At 43.7% G+C, this 18,253-nt stretch overlaps 1 protein-coding gene across 18 annotated transcripts in view; it reads left to right on the plus strand.

Moving 5' to 3' along the window:
- The window catches only part of ITPR1 (inositol 1,4,5-trisphosphate receptor type 1), a 150,712-nt gene that overhangs the window by 120,974 nt on the left and 11,485 nt on the right, over positions 1-18,253 (plus strand). For all 18 annotated transcript variants that reach the window (XM_040646080.2, XM_040646085.2, XM_040646086.2 and 15 more), the window contains 8 exons: positions 1,107-1,229; positions 3,535-3,710; positions 4,963-5,127; positions 6,364-6,559; positions 7,943-8,044; positions 9,674-9,813; positions 11,179-11,344; positions 12,060-12,220. In XM_040646080.2, coding sequence (XP_040502014.1) covers positions 1,107-1,229; positions 3,535-3,710; positions 4,963-5,127; positions 6,364-6,559; positions 7,943-8,044; positions 9,674-9,813; positions 11,179-11,344; positions 12,060-12,220 — 1,229 coding nt within the window. The remainder of the gene's footprint in view (positions 1-1,106; positions 1,230-3,534; positions 3,711-4,962; positions 5,128-6,363; positions 6,560-7,942; positions 8,045-9,673; positions 9,814-11,178; positions 11,345-12,059; positions 12,221-18,253) is intronic.

An 18,253-nucleotide genomic window follows, 5' to 3' on the forward strand; every position in this document is an offset into this window, starting at 1 on the left:
GTGATCTCCCGGAGAGAAGTGCTGGCTGCTGTGAGCTCAGAGCTGCTGCATCCGTTCATCCCGTCGTCTTCTGAGCCTCACAGTTTGCATTTTCATCTTTTCCCTAAATCTCACCCTGAGCTTCTTTCCCTTCTCTCTCTGATATCTATACGTGTTGCCTCCTTCCAAGGGAGGAAAACATGAGTTCTTTCTCTTCTTTGAGAGAATTTTAATAGCTTTGTCACCACTAGATCTCAGGAGTACCCAATTTGCTGCACAGTAAGCCTGCAGGAGCTGAGCTGGGGTTGTGTTGTGGTGCACAGGGAATTACTCTGAGGCCATTTCTGAGCCGTCCTTCTCGTTTTCTTGTCCGCGGCTGCTTCAGGATACAAAGCTTTCTGCTTGTTGTGCCTCCCGACTTGAGCTGCAGAGATTAGTGAAATGAGAACTCTTTTTAAAGGCATTTATGTTTATTTTTGAAATACACAGCTATATTACTCTGCTCTGTGCTGCCTTGTGTGTGTCCTTTGCCCACGGTACAGAGGGAAGGCAGGCTGAGCTTCCACTAGATGGTTGTTTTGGGGCTGTATTGGTCTATTAAATGTTTCAGCTGTATGATTACACTGCGCTGCATTTTGTCTTAATGGTGCACCTGGGCCTTTGCAGTGTGTGCTCTGCTGGCTGCAGTGGAGGAGAAGCCTGAGGGTGGGCAGGGAGCTGCCAGCAGGGAGGGCTGCAGCTGCGTGGCACTGATGGGAGCGTGGACGGGTCTTCTCCCTTCTCATCATTCTGTGTGCCTGTCAGTGCAAAGTGTGTTATTAGGGGAAACCTGGAGTCCCTGACCTCCGGTATTTCTGAACTTGTGCTGCTGCTAAATCAATTCGTGCTGGAAAATACTTTCCTTTTTAACACGGCCCTTTGCCTTGAATCATGACTCAGAAGCAGGAAGTACCCCAAAGATAGAGAGTAATCAAATAAGCTTGAGAATAAGCAAAGAGTGCTAGTGCTGTTGATACTGTGCTTTTTGGCAAACTGAAAATAAACTGAGTTTTGGGGGAGATTATTTTCATACAGGCATGTTTTTAAGTGCTATGTTGCTAAAAAGAATGATGGTGGTTGTTTTGCAGCTCAGCCTTTCCTGTACTGGTGTGCTCGCAACATGTCCTTCTGGAGCAGTATTTCCTTTAACCTGGCTGTCCTCATGAACCTGCTGGTAGCATTTTTCTACCCATTCAAAGGAATTCGAGGAGGTATCAATATTCAACATACAAAAATATATGAACAAATAAGGTCTAGTGAGACAGATTCTGTTTGTAACACGTCTGTGTATCCCTATTAATTTTAGTGAGACAGTAGAACAGAATCAGGCTTTTTTAATTGCTTTGGTTTAAATAATGCTGTTTTCTGACTCTTTCTTGAGGTATTTGTAAGGAAAATGTAGAGCTGTGCTTTTTCCTAGGGAAAAAATTATCAAAGGCAGATATCCACGTTTAGTTACTTGACTGTTCTACTGTGTTTTAAAATTCTGTAATTAAGTGTTGAACTAAAAATACAAGAAATGCTAATTTATTTTTTCCTTGAGCTTGCATTTTGCTAATGTCATTTTTTGTAAGACTTTCATGGTCACATGGCATTTCTTTGCCATACGCATGCAGCAGCTGGGCTTGCTATCATTTCTGTCATCAAGTATGGGTTAATGTGTGCTGGTTTGCACAACCTTGCTGTAGAAGGTCTAGGGGAAGTGGCTTTTGATCCAAGCAGTGAGTTTGTGCCGCAGTCTCGGAGCCAATTCAGTAAATACTTCCAGTAGAACCCTGGCTCGATTCAGCTGCTCATCCTTAGATTCAGCCTCTCCAAAGAGATGCCCCCTAGCGCAGGTCAGTCCATGGGTTCACATCAGCAAGAACCAGAACGTTTGGAGAAATGCTGCTATGAGTGCCTCTGTCACACTTATCACCTGCACAACTGGTATGGTAGACGTGACTGAGTAGGAGATCAGTGCCAACGAGTAAATTAAGGATGCCAGAAGTACCACCCCATCCTGGGGAGGGCTGTCTGTGTCCAGGCCTTCACTTCCCCTTCTTTAACGCTCATTGAGCAGCAGGGCCAGAGAGATGCTCATCTCTTCCCATGGCACTTCCCTCTGCCTCCTGCTCCTGGCTGACTGCAGAACCCCCTGAAAGCACAGCTCAGAGGCAGCAGCAGCCTGGCCATAACGGTATCAGCTGAGCTCTGTGTGTGCAGCCTGGGAGCTGCTTCACCTTTTTGGCAGCTCACCAGTTCACTGAAAAGGGGTTTGGCCGGAACGAGGAGCAGCTGCGTTCTGTCTTCAGTCTCAAAGATCACAAGTTAAAATTTAAAAGTCTGAATGAATGGCTACTAGCAAAGTTGGTCATTAAACAAGTTTGTTGGGATTACAAGTTGCAGGAGCAGGGGTGAGGGAATCTTGGCATTTTGAAACTGCCCTACCTTGCATATTTGAAATACTTTATCAGGTAACATTTTGATGAAATCTCTTCCTCTACTAGTTACAATCAAACATCCAAGTACAAAATATCTGTGTATGTATTTAAGCTTTTTTTAAAAAATCAGACTTTTCAAAGCAAAGCATTCAGGGGAAGCTGTCAGAGTCCCACACTTGCCCAGATGTGCTGAACTGAGCACTGCTCAGCATGTGGCTGTAGCACAAACTGGAAATCTTCTGACTTGAGCAGGAGCAAAACTGGAGGCCTGGGATGAGGTAGTGATGTGACAGTTCCAGAAGCACAGAGAGCTTCCCACCCAGTCCTCCAGGTACACCACCCTCCTGCCTGTGGGTGGGTAATGGACCCACGTGCTGTGACAAGTGCTTTGAGGTTAGGTCAGTATGGACACTTGGTGTCGGGTGAGCACTGGCTTGTTGATGTTCTTTGTGAAGGTACCTCATTCATGAATAAAAGCATTTTTAATGCAGGTTGTAAGAAAAAGGTATCTTTCATATTCTGCATAAACCCAGGTTAAGTGGTGTTTTAGGCTGAGTATTTTCCATGGTTCTTTGAGAAGTGTATTTTTAGCGACGCAAACTGATGTTATGTAAGGAGGCAGTCTCACGGGACAGCTGAAATAGAACCAGAAATAGCAAGAGATGATATAAACTGGCACAAGGTTTTTGACCAAAAGCGTAATAGGAGACTCAGGGTGAGTGTGTGAATCAGGACCTGCATGCGTTTGTTGCCTTCACGCGCCCATCCATTCGATCATCTATAGAGCACGCCAGCAAAACTCTCCATTTCAATATTCAAGGTGCATAAGTAATGAACGCTAAAATGAAGAATCCTATAATACTGGTGTTTATCATTTACATAATGCTTTAGTAACAAGTTTGAAATTAAACTGCTAAAGGCATTGGGCTCAGACGTCCCACTTAGCACTTTGCAATCAGCAGTGTCTGAACATCAGAATTAATGGCACTCCACCAAAGATGAGATAAAATAGTGTTTACTTGGCTGTTTTGTTTTTGTTTTGCTTGGTATACGGAGTAGTGAATTTGTCTATTTTTTCCCTTCTTTGTCCTAGGTACTTTGGAGCCCCACTTGTCAGGCTTGCTGTGGACAGCTATGCTGATTTCTCTGGCTATAGTCATTGCTCTTCCTAAGCCCCACGGCATCCGAGCCTTAATAGCTTCTACAATATTACGACTAATATTTTCAGTTGGTTTACAACCTACTTTATTTCTTCTGGGTGCATTCAACGTAAGTATCGAGTTGGGTGTTTGGAAGTTCCATTGCTCCTTATGTAAGGACTTCTTACCTGCAGAAAAAGCCTGGAACACTGGGGCAGAACTAGGCTATGGGGTCACTTCCTCCTTGGTCATTACTAGCAGGAGAACTTTGCTGCTGTTCATGTAACCCTGGTTCCCTAAGCTGGAGAGCTCTGAGGTTTCTTTCGGTGTTGTCACAGTCCAGGAGCAGCTCCCACCCCAGCCAGCAATGTAAAGAAGCCTCTGTGACTCTGCAGCACTCGGTGTTTGTTCAAACCCAGCTCTGTTCTGTGACTGAGCTGCAGTATTTCCAGGTTGTGCAAGATATACTAAACAACACATTTCCCAAATGTCTGCCTGCATTCTACCTGCCAGCCAAGAGCTGACGCTAAGCAGTTTTGCTACAGTAATATGTGGACCGAGCGTATAAGCAGAGCCACCAGAGAACTTCATTAGTGCTCAAACCAAGATATGTGTGGTTTCCAGGCAAGTAAGCCAGAAATGTTTCTTCGACTGAGTCAGTGGGAGCTGCGCAAAAATGCATCTTCTCAGAGTCTTGGCCTTTCTCGTGCCCAGCTTTCAGGTGCATCATTTAATCGTGCTCCTCATCTTCAAAGTACACCACCAAGTGTCCTGTGCTGCAGGATCAGGGCTGCACTGTTAGGGTTGCTGCTGCTGTTGGCAATTGTAGCATTCAGCAGGTAGGTTGAAGGCAGCTTCTCTTCGGTGCTGGTGGCTGGTGCCACACAGTAGGGCTACTGTGTGCATGAGCTGAGGGTGGAACACTGAGGCAATGGGGGCCACTCACTTATTAGCAAGCATTAGGGGCTGTTTTAGAGTTTTGGAAATGTAAGGGCTGCTGGAGGCTAAAAAGTAATTTGATTGCAGAAAGTAAAAAGCTTAGAGGTTCTGTTTGTTTTGTTTTCGAGGAAGGTTTACCTCTCACATAAGGGTGTGGTTTTACTTCTTTAAATCTTAGTTTTGCTGCCCTTTAATAACAAGCTGGAGGGTGGAGTCCATGTGCCAGTTTTATAAACGTGTTTAGCTTTGGCTCAGTCTCTGCTGTGCAGAAAACACAACGCAAACTGCTTTTGACTGACACGTAAGGTGCTATCAGGGAACAGACCACTCAGCACAGTTGTTGATATCACTGTGAAGTTGAATTGCCACTACTCTGAAAAACTGCTTTTTTTTTTTCCTGCAAGCTGTGTGTTATAATTAATTTATGCTTCATCTTTCCTTAGGTTTGTAATAAAATCATTTTTCTGATGAGTTTTGTGGGTAACTGTGGGACCTTCACTAGAGGATACAAGGCCATGATCATGGACGTAGAATTTCTGTATCATCTGCTGTACCTCCTGATCTGTGCTCTGGGGCTCTTTGTACACGAATTCTTCTATAGTTTGCTGGTAGGTTTTCATTTTGTCCTCAGAATGCTTTTCTTCCTGTGTGCTTGTAAAGCCCCATCTCATGTGTATCTAGATGCCATGCGCTGCTTGCTTTCTGTTTAACTGCTGCAACGCTGTTGTGCAGCCACTCTTGAAAATGGCGTGGTGGTGATTTTGGTTGTGTTCCTGGGGGAGGCTACAAGACCCCCCCCTGCTGTAGCTCCTTTTCCTGCCTTTTTTTACAGAAAAGTTGAGACTACTTCTGTTTTCTTTAAGCAGATTATACAGGACACGTGTTTAAGTTTAAATTCTGTTAAAATCAGTTATTACAGTAAGTATGTCTGCAGTTCCAACAAAGGTATTTAGCATTTCCCTTTGCGGTAGTTAGTCATCTTCACAGACACCAAGGGTATACATTCTGTAGGTTAAGGGCACTGCTTGTGACCCTGATCTGACTTCAAGGTGATGAGACAACTTACATTGTTTTGACTCCAAGTGATCACAGCCCGGTGAAGCTTCAAGTCTTAAGGTCACATAAATTCATGCACAAGAAAAGAAAAATGACTGAAAAATCTGGAAGTGGTAGCTGAACGGGGGGCATTTGTGGCGTTACCATGCTACAAGTTATTACAATACTAATACAAGTTATTCATTTTTTAAAAAATATTAATGTATAAAAAATAAGCTTATAGGCATACAGCCTAGAAGATAGTTTTCTCCGTTACTGTCAATAACAATAAGGCAGTGTCCATGTTTCTGAGTGCTTGGAGCATCTCTGTAGCTATAGGCCTTACGCAACTGACAGGGGTGGTTGGCATGTGTCTGTTTTCTCTTTGGGGTGGAATTTATCATGTGCAGTGCACTTCTAAGAACAGGCAGTAAAGGAGTATATGTAGTGTTGGTGGAGAAAATGTGTCACTTTTAAAGCAAACCCTAAATCTCGTTCAGAGCTCTATGTTTGTCCCTTTCTTTAATATCTGCTACATCCTCTGGTAACCGAATTTGTTATTTTCTGTATAGACATAGGTTCCATTTTACAAATACCTGTCCTCTCATTGTCAGCCAATGTAGCCATTGACCTGACGGGGCTACATTGGAGAAATGTCACAGACCCAGAGTGAGAAACATAAAGTAATTTAAACAGCATATTTTCTTCTCGGCGCTAATTTGGGTGAAAATATTGCTCGTTGGTGATGTGCCACCAGTGGTATCAGTAGTACATGTGAGAAACACCTATGCCTTTGTTTTTTGTCCCAGCTCTTTGACTTGGTGTACCGAGAGGAGACCTTGCTGAACGTCATCAAGAGTGTCACCCGCAATGGGCGCTCCATCATCCTGACCGCTGTGCTCGCGCTCATCCTCGTGTACCTGTTCTCCATAGTGGGGTACCTGTTCTTCAAAGATGACTTTATCCTGGAAGTAGACAAGCTCCCCAATGAAACGTTATTGCCAGGTTGGTATTGACAACTCATTCTGACAGTGCTGAGGAAAGTAATGGGTTTCTGTTCCCCAGGGCACGCTGAACGTCTTCCAACTTCTGTGAGATATACTGGTTCTCTTGCAAGTTTGACAGATTCTTTCCTACCAAGAACTGTATTTAAATGAAAGAAACGATATAAAACTGACTGGGGCAAATGGGCACCAAATCTACTTTGTAAATTTTACAAGATGCTGCATCTGCTGCAATATAAAGAGAGATGGGGTAGAAGAACCTCTGGAGATAGCACTTGGGCTTCTCTGTACAAATTGGAGGTTCTTCCTCTTCACTTCCTAAAACAGCTGAGATTATCAAATTCAGATAACACCTACTCCCTTCCCCAGTTTAATTACAAGCAGGCTTTGGATAGGCTATGATGGGGAAGGCTCTGCACTAGCGCAATTCAACTCTGCTGTGGTTTGCCAGACCTTGAATGCTTATATTGGCTATTAATGGTGAGTCTTAGTTTCAACATAACAAAAATTAATCACAGAATCACAGAAATGTTCTATCGGAAATAACCCCATGAATATAAATGAAGGGAAGTGACCTTCAAAAAGGTGATCCCATGAAGTAGAGGCTTCTCTGTCAAACTCAGATTTGCTCATTTCTATGTGCAGGATGAATCTCTCAATTTTTGTTGTAGTCTAAATTCCATAGTAGGCTTCTCAATGCTGACTTTGTTGTTTATTGTAAGTTAAAAGTTGTTTGTTTTTTTTTTTATCAGTCTACAGCATCTAGTGCACAACTCAGTGAATGGGAAGCATAGAAATGAAATTGTTAGAGGAGGAGTTTGGGTTTGGGCTTGTTCTGTCTTTCTCATTTTGGTTTTCTCTGATATTTGTGTTATTCGGACAAACGTTATTTGACATAGCCACTGTTTTTCCTGATTTTACTGCCAGCCCTATAGGAGACCCAAACCTCACTGACCTTATTAATTCACGCTTGCACCAAGCTGGAGCAATGCCTAAGAGATATTACTGTGTGGCACTGGGATGGCTTTGATATTTGTAAGATGTTGAAGTGCAAGCTTTCAATCACCTTAACAATTCACTATGCACTAGAACATAATAGATTTGGAATCTTTTCAATTACTTCGTCAACTGTGAAACTAATTCAAAATAAATACACAACTGTGGTCTTTAGTTCACAGAAATAAGTTTATATTTGAATTTAAAATCACTGAACGTGTGAATCAGAAAGTACTACAACCATCTAACTCTAAGGTAACACGCAGTTCTAAATCGCTTAGTAATGGAACACTGCATATGATATCGTGAGGTATCTTAATAACTGAGAGGTAACTTTGCAAAGCATAGAAAATATTGAGCCATTCAGTTTATCACTGTCTGCTTTTAGATCGCACAGAACCAGGTGAAACCATGACTGGGGAGTTTCTCTATTCAGATGTGTGCAAAGCAGGCAGCAGTGAGAACTGTTCTTCAATCATTCCTTCAGATCGTGAGTATCTGCTTTTCGAATTCTTAACTCCCATCCTGAGTTTTCACCCTTTTTCATGTTAAACACCTTAAGTAGATATGATATATATTTTTCAATATTAAAAAAAAAAAAACTAACTAATTTGGGTAGGAAAGCTATTGTGAGACTAATGTGAAATAAAACGAACTTAATGCAACAGCTTAAGTGACATTTGTTGCATGAAGCGTTTAAACTAGAGAAACTTGAAACTGAATCATGCTTTGATAAAACATTGATTATATTCTTTAATTTTGTACCTTATCAATTTGAAAAGGAAGTGATGCAGTTTAGGTCCTCGCAAAGTTTATTGTATTAGGCTATTAAATGTGATCTCAGAGGATAATACTCTGAAATATGGAACAGGACATCGTTTATTGTCAGCATTATTCTATCTAGTTAACTAAGGAAACTGTTTTTAATATCATGTCAGGAAGTACTCAATGGATTAAGCACACAAGGTAGTTTTGGGGCTCAGGAAAGTGCATGTGAGATATTACTTGTAGCATAATCACCAGCCTCAGATTGGATGCTGAAAATTCTCAGTTTTATTTTCTAGAAAATGTAATTTACTACTTAGAGATTTATGATGCTGGCTGAGAAAGCCAGACAGAACAATGTTATTTATCTTAGAAGTGGAGCTCTTATACGGCCAAGTGTTTCAAAGGTCAGTAATGGCCACAAGCCCATGCTCTCAAGGGGAGATGGCTCTGTTTTGCTCAAGTGTCCTCTTTAATAAAGTAAGATTCAACATAGATACAAGAACAGCTTCTTTATTCAGCTTTAGGAGGAGAGCTCTTTGTCTTTATGCACTCTGGCTGCAGAAAGGAAAACTCCAGAGATGTGCTTTGTATCAAAAGTAATCAACTTGGTATCAGGGTCTTATGTGGCCAGATCTTTGTACCCTCCTGGGTTTGGCGTATTTCTGGGTTTCTCTGGGCCATGTAATGCTTGCTGAGGGCAGGTGGGATCCACTCATAAGCATTTTTTGATGAAATGTAAGTTGTGAGACTTCCAATAGGTACAGAGAGAGTGTATGGAATTAGGTAATAAATTCTAGCATCCCTGGAACTGAAACAGTGAAGTTGGAAGTTTCAGCCAAATGGGGAGAGGGTCATAAAAAATAGCATTAGGTTTTTGTAAGATGCTGTTTCCATAAGTGGTGGTATTTTAGCCATTTGGAAAAGAAGAGCTGAAGTTGCCATTTTGAGCGCAGCCCAAAGGCTGTGCAATCTGTTAGGCACCAGGGGAGAGTTTAGGAGGCAACACTTTGTCCTCTGAGCTGTCAAAAAGCTACGATTCTGTATAAACAGGCATCTGGTGATCCAGAGCTATGCATAGGCAAGGAACAGAAAGATGTAACCAAGTCAAAGACAGCATTTAAAGCACAAAGGAAAACTCTGCTGGTGGGGGAAAGGAGGGCAGGCTGGAGCCAGAGTGGGGGACCTGCTGATGGTCTGCTCCCTGCAAATGCTGAGGAGGTTCTCAGTGCTGGCTGGCAATCTGGCACTTTTAGCAAAGGGGAATGAGAGCACGGCCAGCAACGAGTGGAGAGAATCGCTTAAAACTGATCTTCTTGACTTCTATGCGTGTCTTTGCTTGCTGTGTTAACAGAACTGATTGCTGAAGAAATGGAGGAAGAGAATAAAGAGCATACGTGTGAGACGTTACTGATGTGCATTGTTACTGTACTGAGTCATGGGCTCAGGAGTGGGGGTGGAGTAGGTGATGTGCTCAGGAAACCATCCAAAGAGGTAAATTATCACTGAATGGGGGTGGAAGAGTGATAACCATGTAGGGCTGGGGATCTGGTACTGCTGGGGAAAATGCATTTACACTCTCGAAACAGATGTAGGAGACTTTGTGAACTAGAAGGAACCATACTTTCTCTCTGTGTAATACAGTTAGATCTCAGTTGCATTAAATTAAGCTGCAGCCAATTCAAATAAGCTTTTAACTGTGTTTTTTGTCTTAGTAAATGAGACCATTTTCAGCATGAGGACTATCTAGAGTGAGGCCCAAATGAACAGCTGTAGTCAGCAGTCTGTGCTTTGGGGAGTGCAGGAATTGAAGAAGAGAGGTACAAGCTAGAGAAAGAGTAACAAGAAGTAGCAGAACAAAGCTGCAGTGCTAGTTGCTACCTTGCTTTTGGCATAAGTTTCTGTGGGGAGCATTGCTGGAAAGGTACGATATGTAAAACAGGGAATGGGATGAGAGGAGGGAACTGAGATGAGACTTTGGGAAAGGAAGGATCTTCTTTGGAGCCATCCTTGCAGAGCAAAGACCTTCACACCCCAAGCAGCCCACATGGCTGTTTCAGTAGCAGACGGTACCTACTGGAGTCTCACGCTCTCTTCCCTTTGGTCATTCCACAAAATCACGTTGGAGACCAGAGGGCCAATCTTGGTTGGAGTGAATGCTTTGCACCTTGAAGCCAGGGAAAAAAGGGACGTCTTCAGCCACATTTTTACCCCATCTGCTTTGCTCACATGAGCTAACAGAAGTACATAGTCTGCAATTTCAGAGTGCTCTTTAATATTTAGCCTTATTTTCAGCTAAAATGATTTGAAAGCTACATAATTCATAACCAAAGTTTGGTGCTCTCTGGCTAGGATGGCTCTGAAAATGGGGGTTAGGTAATGACTGTGATGTGAATGATGGTAAGTCCAACTTTAGTGCCCTGTTTCATTCAAAACTACGTACTTGGTAACATAAACGAATTCCATTCAATTTCAGTAAAAGTTTATAATTAGCACTGGTACTCTATTGGTGTATAACCAGATTAAGTGCAGATACAATTAGAATCAGCCTGCGGGGTGAAGAGGGCAAACTTCAGTGTGTGAGAGAATAGCATGGGTTTGGACAGCACAAGCAGAAAGAGCAGCTTGGTAGTGATTGCATACTCAGCTGACTAATTTGGCTTTTCTCTGTAGTCTTGCACTTTAGTTTCACTCAGTGCTTTGAGTTCTAAGATATCATTAGAGAGCATCAGAAATGGAGACACTGAAGGGAGGGGATGTGGGGCAGCATACCCTTGCTGCTGAACTGCAAGAAATGTATTGTAAGGGTTAGCTGTACACGTATTTGGGTTGTTAATAATTAAAATACGTATCTTGCAGGAACCTCTCTTTGCTGCTAGAGTGATATATGATCTGTTATTCTTCTTCATGGTCATCATTATTGTCCTTAACCTGATTTTTGGTGTGATCATTGATACTTTTGCTGATTTAAGGAGTGAAAAACAGAAGAAAGAAGAGATTTTAAAAACAACTTGCTTTATTTGTGGTAAGTGTAGAAACACACCTGATACAGAGTTACTCTGTCGGGGTCAGAGGTGGCTACAAAGAAGTCTGGAATTACTGCCTTTTTTCCCACCTTTCATTCCCTGACCAGTTGGTGGTCTTTTGTTCCGCGTGCACAGCAACTTGACCGGAGGAAGGAATAGGGAATGTAGTCTAAAGCAGTCTTAAACTGTTTGTTGGTTGGTTTTTTTCCCCTTAAATCTTCAGTTCCTGCCTCTCCTTTGCTTCAGACATTTTTTGGGGTGCGATGAGAAGTGTCTGAACGATTCTCACATCGTTAGATTTGGAGTTGAGCTGCTGAGGCCAGTGCAGGTAACTGGCAGGGCAGTGCCTGAGCTGCATGCAGACCGACAGAAGTAACCTTTGGAATTTTGCTGCAAAGCAAATGTTGTGTTTGGGTATCATTTTGCCTGCAAATAGTAGATGCTTTCTGAAACCCAATGGACTGCATACATGGTGGCTACCATTTTTTAGCCCAGAGTTTTCTGTGATGTGTACCAGCTGTGAGCAGCACCTGTAGTGCCCCCCCATCCCACTGCACTGTGGCTGTTAGTCAGAGAGTTTAGGCCATTCGGTGTTCACTTAAGAATGGTTGTGACTTAACAAGTGCAGCAGGCTGTAGAAGTTTTGTTCTTTGAGCTCATGTTCCTGGTCCCAGTTCGTAAATACTAAGAGTTATGTATGTGTCACTCTTGTAGGTTTGGAAAGAGATAAGTTTGATAACAAGACAGTCACCTTTGAAGAGCACATTAAAGAAGAGCACAACATGTGGCATTATTTGTGCTTTATCGTGTTAGTGAAAGTAAAAGATTCAACAGAATATACAGGACCAGAAAGTTACGTGGCAGAAATGATCAAGGTGAGTTTGGAGTTCTCTTCCTTTTTTCCTAGCACAGACCGATCCATTGGCACATCTGGTATTTGTAATGCTCTGTGTTTTTCTTGACTTTATAGCATGAACTTGGAGGAAGACTCCTTCTATAGTAATAGTCTTAATCCAATGCCTTTCTTTTCGGAAGTGCCTTCTAAAGACAACGCCCTTCCGATGCACTTGGCGAGTTAACACGACCAAAGATAATGTGTGTGTGGCAGCAGGGTGTGTGTGCCCAACGTTGTAGGGCAGGGCTGCATGTGGGGGGCTGTGTGTGCAGCATCGCGCCGTGCATCGCCGTGCCTGCAGCTCCCCGTGCGAGTGCCCAAGCAGGTGGCAGCGAGCAGTGACAGCAGGGCACTGCCTGTGGTTTTATCTCTGATAAAGAGAAGCCATCGTTTTCAAAACTAACGTACTGCTGTTTGAAAGAGTGCTGTCAAGTTGTGGGGGGAGTGTCTTGAAGTATGGAGAACAGTTTATGAGCTATCCCAGGATAAATAATTTCAGCTGGCTCGGAGGATTTGCCGTCATATGATTTTAGCTTATTACTGCAAGAAACTAAAATTAATACCTGCTCAGTTGTAATGCTTTTTAATGAGTGAATTAAAAGCTGTGTCTCTGCCAAGCAGCAGGTTCAGAGCTCCTGGATTTAGCTCCTAACCCCCAGTTACTGATTTGTCTGTCTTCTGGCCAGTTAGCATGAGCTGCTTCTGATGTAGAACGTTTAGCTGGTTATTTATTTGCCTTCGGCCAAATAAAAGCAGAATACTTGTCTGCTGTCTCCCCTTTTTTTGCTGTGGGGGTGCGACCTCCTGCTACATGGCAATTTGCCTCGGCTTGGTCAGAATGCAAATCCCCCCCAGATCTCCTGGAGGTTAGACGTGTTACTTTGGGGTCACTAACGTGTATGTCCTAGTTCTGGATTTCTGCCTCTGTAATGAGGGCTTAAAGAAATCTTGTGAGCAGTCACCTGATGGAGGATTAGCACAGTGAGATAACGAAGCACATCGCTGCTGCTTTCTGTTCTGCCCAGCTGCCTATTTATCGCCTGCAGTGAGCATTGCTTTGGGAGGAAGCATTGCACTCTTTAAAGTGCTTCTGCTTGTAGAAGTATTTTATGTATTATATTCGGGATACTTTATTAAAAAAAGCATTCGAACTGGCTAGCATTTGATTAAGAAATTATTTCAGATTCAAAGTATAAATTAGGAACTAAAAAACAATCCTTGAATACGATTGCAATAAGCATTAAAAAATTGAAAACTTGCTAGAATTGCCATTCGTGGCAGAGTCAGCAGTGGGTGGTTCCCAGATGTTCCATGGGAATGTGGGTCAGTTCTGCACAGACCACGTGTCTCCTGCAGGTGAGACTTTGCACAGCGGTGTGTCCCAGGCACGGGCTCTGAGTATGTCTCGCAGTGGTTCCTTTTGGTGTTTCGTGAAGAAGTTTCAAACTGAGAACTCAGCATTCCCAGGGTCTCAGTGCAGTGCTGTCTGTAAGCATCACGGAACCATACAGGCTGAGGAGCAGGCAGTGAGTTTACTTTGCACACCAGTTTCTGCCACAGCAGCACAGGTGCACTGGAGGAGCCTGGGCTGCTGCTGCCCGCACTGCACTGCTCAGCAGCATTCCCCAGGGCTGACATGGCATGGCTGCTGACTCTGAACCTCGGGAACAAATTCTTTCCATTGCTATTGAATATTGCAATCATTCACTTGTTCTTTTTTCACTCCAGCAAATCTGAAAGCAAAACATGCAGATTGCTTTTCTTTATCAGGCGTTGTCAATGCTTCTGTGGAAGTCAGAAGCCCTGCTTTCTGCCGAAGGTGCTAGCCTGGGGCATGGCTGTCTCACTCAGACCGCCGGGCAGGGCGTGCAGAAGGAGCCCTCAGGGTGTCAGTGGTTCCAAAGATTCGGATTCACCTCTGCTGGAGGTGGTTCGTTTTGTGTTGTACAGAGTGTGAATGGGAACCTGTATCTGCTTGACATCTGCACCTCCCAGATTCTCCCTGAAAGCCTTCCTAAGGGTTTTTCATGGTTAGTTAAAAGGGAGTTTTTCCCCGCGTTTTCAGACTGAAGGTGGCACTCTAACATCTTCGATGCTGACGCAGATGGGGCAGACTTTTTCCATGGGCTGTTACGCTGTACCATTGTTCACTGAAATCTATACCCATTTTAGTAGCTGAGAGTAGGAAGCATAAAGTGCTCCAAGTCATCCTGTGATTACAGAATACGCCTTGATATGTTTCACCTTTGCTCTGACTCCCAACACAATATCTATAGAAACCTCCTGGATTTCTGCCTCTTGGCAACTGTTAAAAAATAAAAGAAAAAAATAATTTGCCGTTGCCATTCGATATTTGTGTTTTTTCAGCACCAGAGGACATTAGAAAACAAACAGACAAAAAGCCCTATAGAATTTAGGACACTAAAATGATTCGCCATCAGACTGTAAGTGTGCTGAGTGCTGCTGTACACTGCTTTAAGGATATCTTAAACACTGCGATCAAAAGAATCCCAGGCAGTTTCAGTGAGGCCAGTTAGTGAGTATTTGGAAGCCTTAAGGTTGATATTGAATGTTGATGTTCTCTTCTCTACAGCAATAAAAATGTCTGTTGTAAGAAGTTTGAGGCTTTCCCCTGTCCTGGATATGACAGAGCTGAATCTTGCCCAGGGTTCATCCTGCAGCCTGCAGGAAACTGACCAGGCAGAAAAGTGACTTGTAGCCATGAAAATAAATGATTAACTGCAGGTCTCTAGCGAGATTTGGATTTTTGTCATGGATAGGGGCTGATTAAATTAAAATGCAATGTGCAGCAACAAGTCAATAGTCAAACTTGAACACCATAAGCATGTTCAAAACATGTAAAAAACAAACAAAACAACCATCTGACAAAATGGAACCTACTGTGTTCCAGTACTTTGATTTGTAACCATATACCGTCCATAACGTTTTTCTGTCCCATGAGACAAGCGTGGCTCTGAGTTTGTGCTTGCAATTCTCAGATTGCTTTTGTTCGGGTTTCTGTTTGGTGGTGGAGCTGTTTGTTTGTGTGCTGTGCCGTGGGAAGCCGTGCTGTGCCGTCGTGTAGCTACAAGTCAGGGTTTTTGATAGGAGCCCTGGAATTCATCACCAGCTTTCACCCCCACAAACAGGGATAATATTTACTTTCACCAATAAGGTGAGCACGTGCCTGCTATGATACGTGGTGTAAAGCTTGCAAGAGATATTAGGAATCTTAGCTGGGAATTGCTGGAGAAATGCAAGAGGGAAGATGCGGTGGCTGCTTCTGTTTGATGTAAAACTAAGCTTGCCTCCACGCCCTAGCTGCTGCAGTGAATCATCTGCTGTCCTGAAGTTCTTAGCAGCACTTTCAAGGTTGATAAGTTTATGGTTTTCAGGAGGTAGCAAGCAGAAGTTTGGCATGAAGCAGATCACCTTCAAAACGCGTTCTTGAACGGTCTCATAACGTGTATGTAATAGCACAGAAAGTACCCTAGGATACGAGAAAAACCTCTGGTGGTGATAGAGATGACCTTTAATTTTTAGTGTTTGTGAAGCCCTTCTGATGACCTAGCTTCTGTTCATCTGGCTAAATCACTGCAGATGTGCAGTTAAGATAGCAAGGCTTCAGGATGGATCAATGTCTTTTGAAAAGTGGTTATCTGGAAGGTATGCTAATGGTGCTGCAGAGCTGGTAGTCCAGTGCATCTTGTGTTTCCCAGGAGCAAAGGCATACGGTTCAGCTGCTGTGTTGCTTTGTAGTCACCAGGGAAGATCAGGTGATGTCTGAATAATAGTATGTGTGTAGGAGGTGGGGGGATCCACTTATCGTGCTGGCCAGACATTGACATCCACACCCAAATGACTAATGTGAACTTGGTGCAACTCCCTACAGGTTAACTCATTTAAGTGTCTTATCTGCCTATCCTCTCAGGCTTAAGAATTTCTTCTTCAGTTTTCTGCATTTGCCCCCAGTTGCTGCAGTGGCCCTGCTACTATCAGCCCCTTCAGCACAGCTGTGCCCTCTGAGCCTTGGCAAAGCTCTGTACAAAAACAGCTGTTTGCAGGCATTTATAATATATATATATAAAAATTCTTACTCTGAAGCTCGATACATCGAGAAGCACATCTCCACATCTATGGTCATGTTTCCATGCATTCACAAGCTGTCCTGCATGCAGCTGCAGTATGCTGTCTCTTGCATGGGCAAATATTTGCATACAGAACTCTTGCATGCACTAAAACGTGGATTTGCATATATGCCTTCACATCAGTGTGGGTAAGGGCTGAGTGGTGTTATGCAGGCAGATATGCATATTAGCAATTAAAAAAAAAAAAAAAAAGACTTGGAAAAGTTTGTAACACAAAACTTCCTAACTGGCTCTTGCAATTTCCAGAAACCTTAATCTAGTGTGGTGCCAAGGATACGTGTCATTAACCTCTATTACAACACCGTGGCAGAGAGGTGTAAGGGATTGCCCAAGCTCACATGTCCTGATCTAGAGCACCAAGCCCTGAACTTTACATTGGATTGCGTTGTCATTTGAAAATGAACCATTTATAAATAGAAATGATGGTGCAGATAGCCTTAAATGAATTTGGAATGGAGATGAAGACTAAGGATTTCCTTTTGTGCCCAAGTTAACCTCTGTATACAAAACTAGGCATTTGCAGATAGCACTGGACGTTTTTCTTTTTGCCTTGAGCTGTGTGCCATGCCATAGTTGGAAAGTGTTTCTCATGATTGAGTATCCAGGGTAGCCTGCAATTTCTGCCAAGAATTAGCTCCTAATAAACGAAGGCAAGGCTTCAGCAGCCTCAAGATTTAGAACTACATTCTCGGAGAAGTGCAAGTTCAAGCTGACTTGAAGGATCGAAGCACCCAGCCATGGTTGTCGTGCTCTGAAACACACGGGAGTGACTCATGCCATGCACAAGGCTCATGTGATGATGGCTTTGAGGGGCTGCTGTCCCCAGGCTCTGCACTGAAGAAGTTCAGCTGGAGGTGGCCAAGGCTGGGTTTGAACTGAAGCCCCTGTAGCAGTTACAAGTAGCCAACACATTTGGAAAGGAGCTGTCTGGTTTCAGTACTGGTGATGGGTGAGTGTATAGCTGAAATCAGTCTGAAAATGTGCTAGAACTGAGTTACATTTGTGTGTAATTTGTGCCTGGAAATCCTCTACTTTGGGACAAAACCAAATAGAAAACAATACCTTGTTGGTGTTGGGCTGGCCACGGGCGTGAGGGAGAGCAGCCCATACAAATCACCTGTGTGCAGTTGTGTGGTTGCAGATGGGGAGCCCAGGGCTTCCGAGCTCCCAGCAGAAACGGGCACTGACTGCAAGCCAGAGAGCCAGACTGAGGAGGTCAGGGCTTAATTTGGTGGTACCTTCCCTTCCAAACAAGCTGTGTCTTGAGATACTGTACCAGGGTTAGCTAATATAATTACAGAGTTAAATAGCAAATAATAGCAGGGGCAGAGGAGAGCCAGGAGGTGCACTTGGCAGAAGGCCCTTGGCTGCTGGAAACACTGCGTCATAGGCACGGTCTGCAGCTTTGGTTTTGATAGCTGAGCTCCTCGTCCCACCCTCGGCATGAGGCAAGGTGCAGGCCAGAAGCGTGCTGGTCCCAGCGAGGTGGTGTAACCTGTGTGTACAGCAGCAGTGGCTCCTGCTGTCAGCCTCCACCTGACGTGGCCAAGGCCTTGGTTCTGCCTGATAAGTGACCCGGGCAGGGCCGTGCCCTGCAGCAGATCAGCGCCTGCAAAGAGCACAAAGGTGCAGAGGGTGGTAACTGAAAGGAGCGTGGTCCTTGCAATTAAATGTGTGACATGTCTGAAGCCATGGGGAAATGGTTGTCCTCCTTCCCTTGTCACCCATTCGGCACAACGTGGGGAGGGCTGTCAGCCTTGCTGTTCTCTAACTGTGCCCAGCAAAACTTTGTTCCTGTTGTGGGGTTTTTTCCCCCTTCCTTCCCCTTGCCCTCAGCATCCTCTTTGTGTCACGGCCTCGTGTCC

The sequence above is a fragment of the Gallus gallus genome, chromosome 12, assembly GCF_016699485.2.
Source record: "Gallus gallus isolate bGalGal1 chromosome 12, bGalGal1.mat.broiler.GRCg7b, whole genome shotgun sequence".
Taxonomy (NCBI): domain Eukaryota; kingdom Metazoa; phylum Chordata; class Aves; order Galliformes; family Phasianidae; genus Gallus; species Gallus gallus.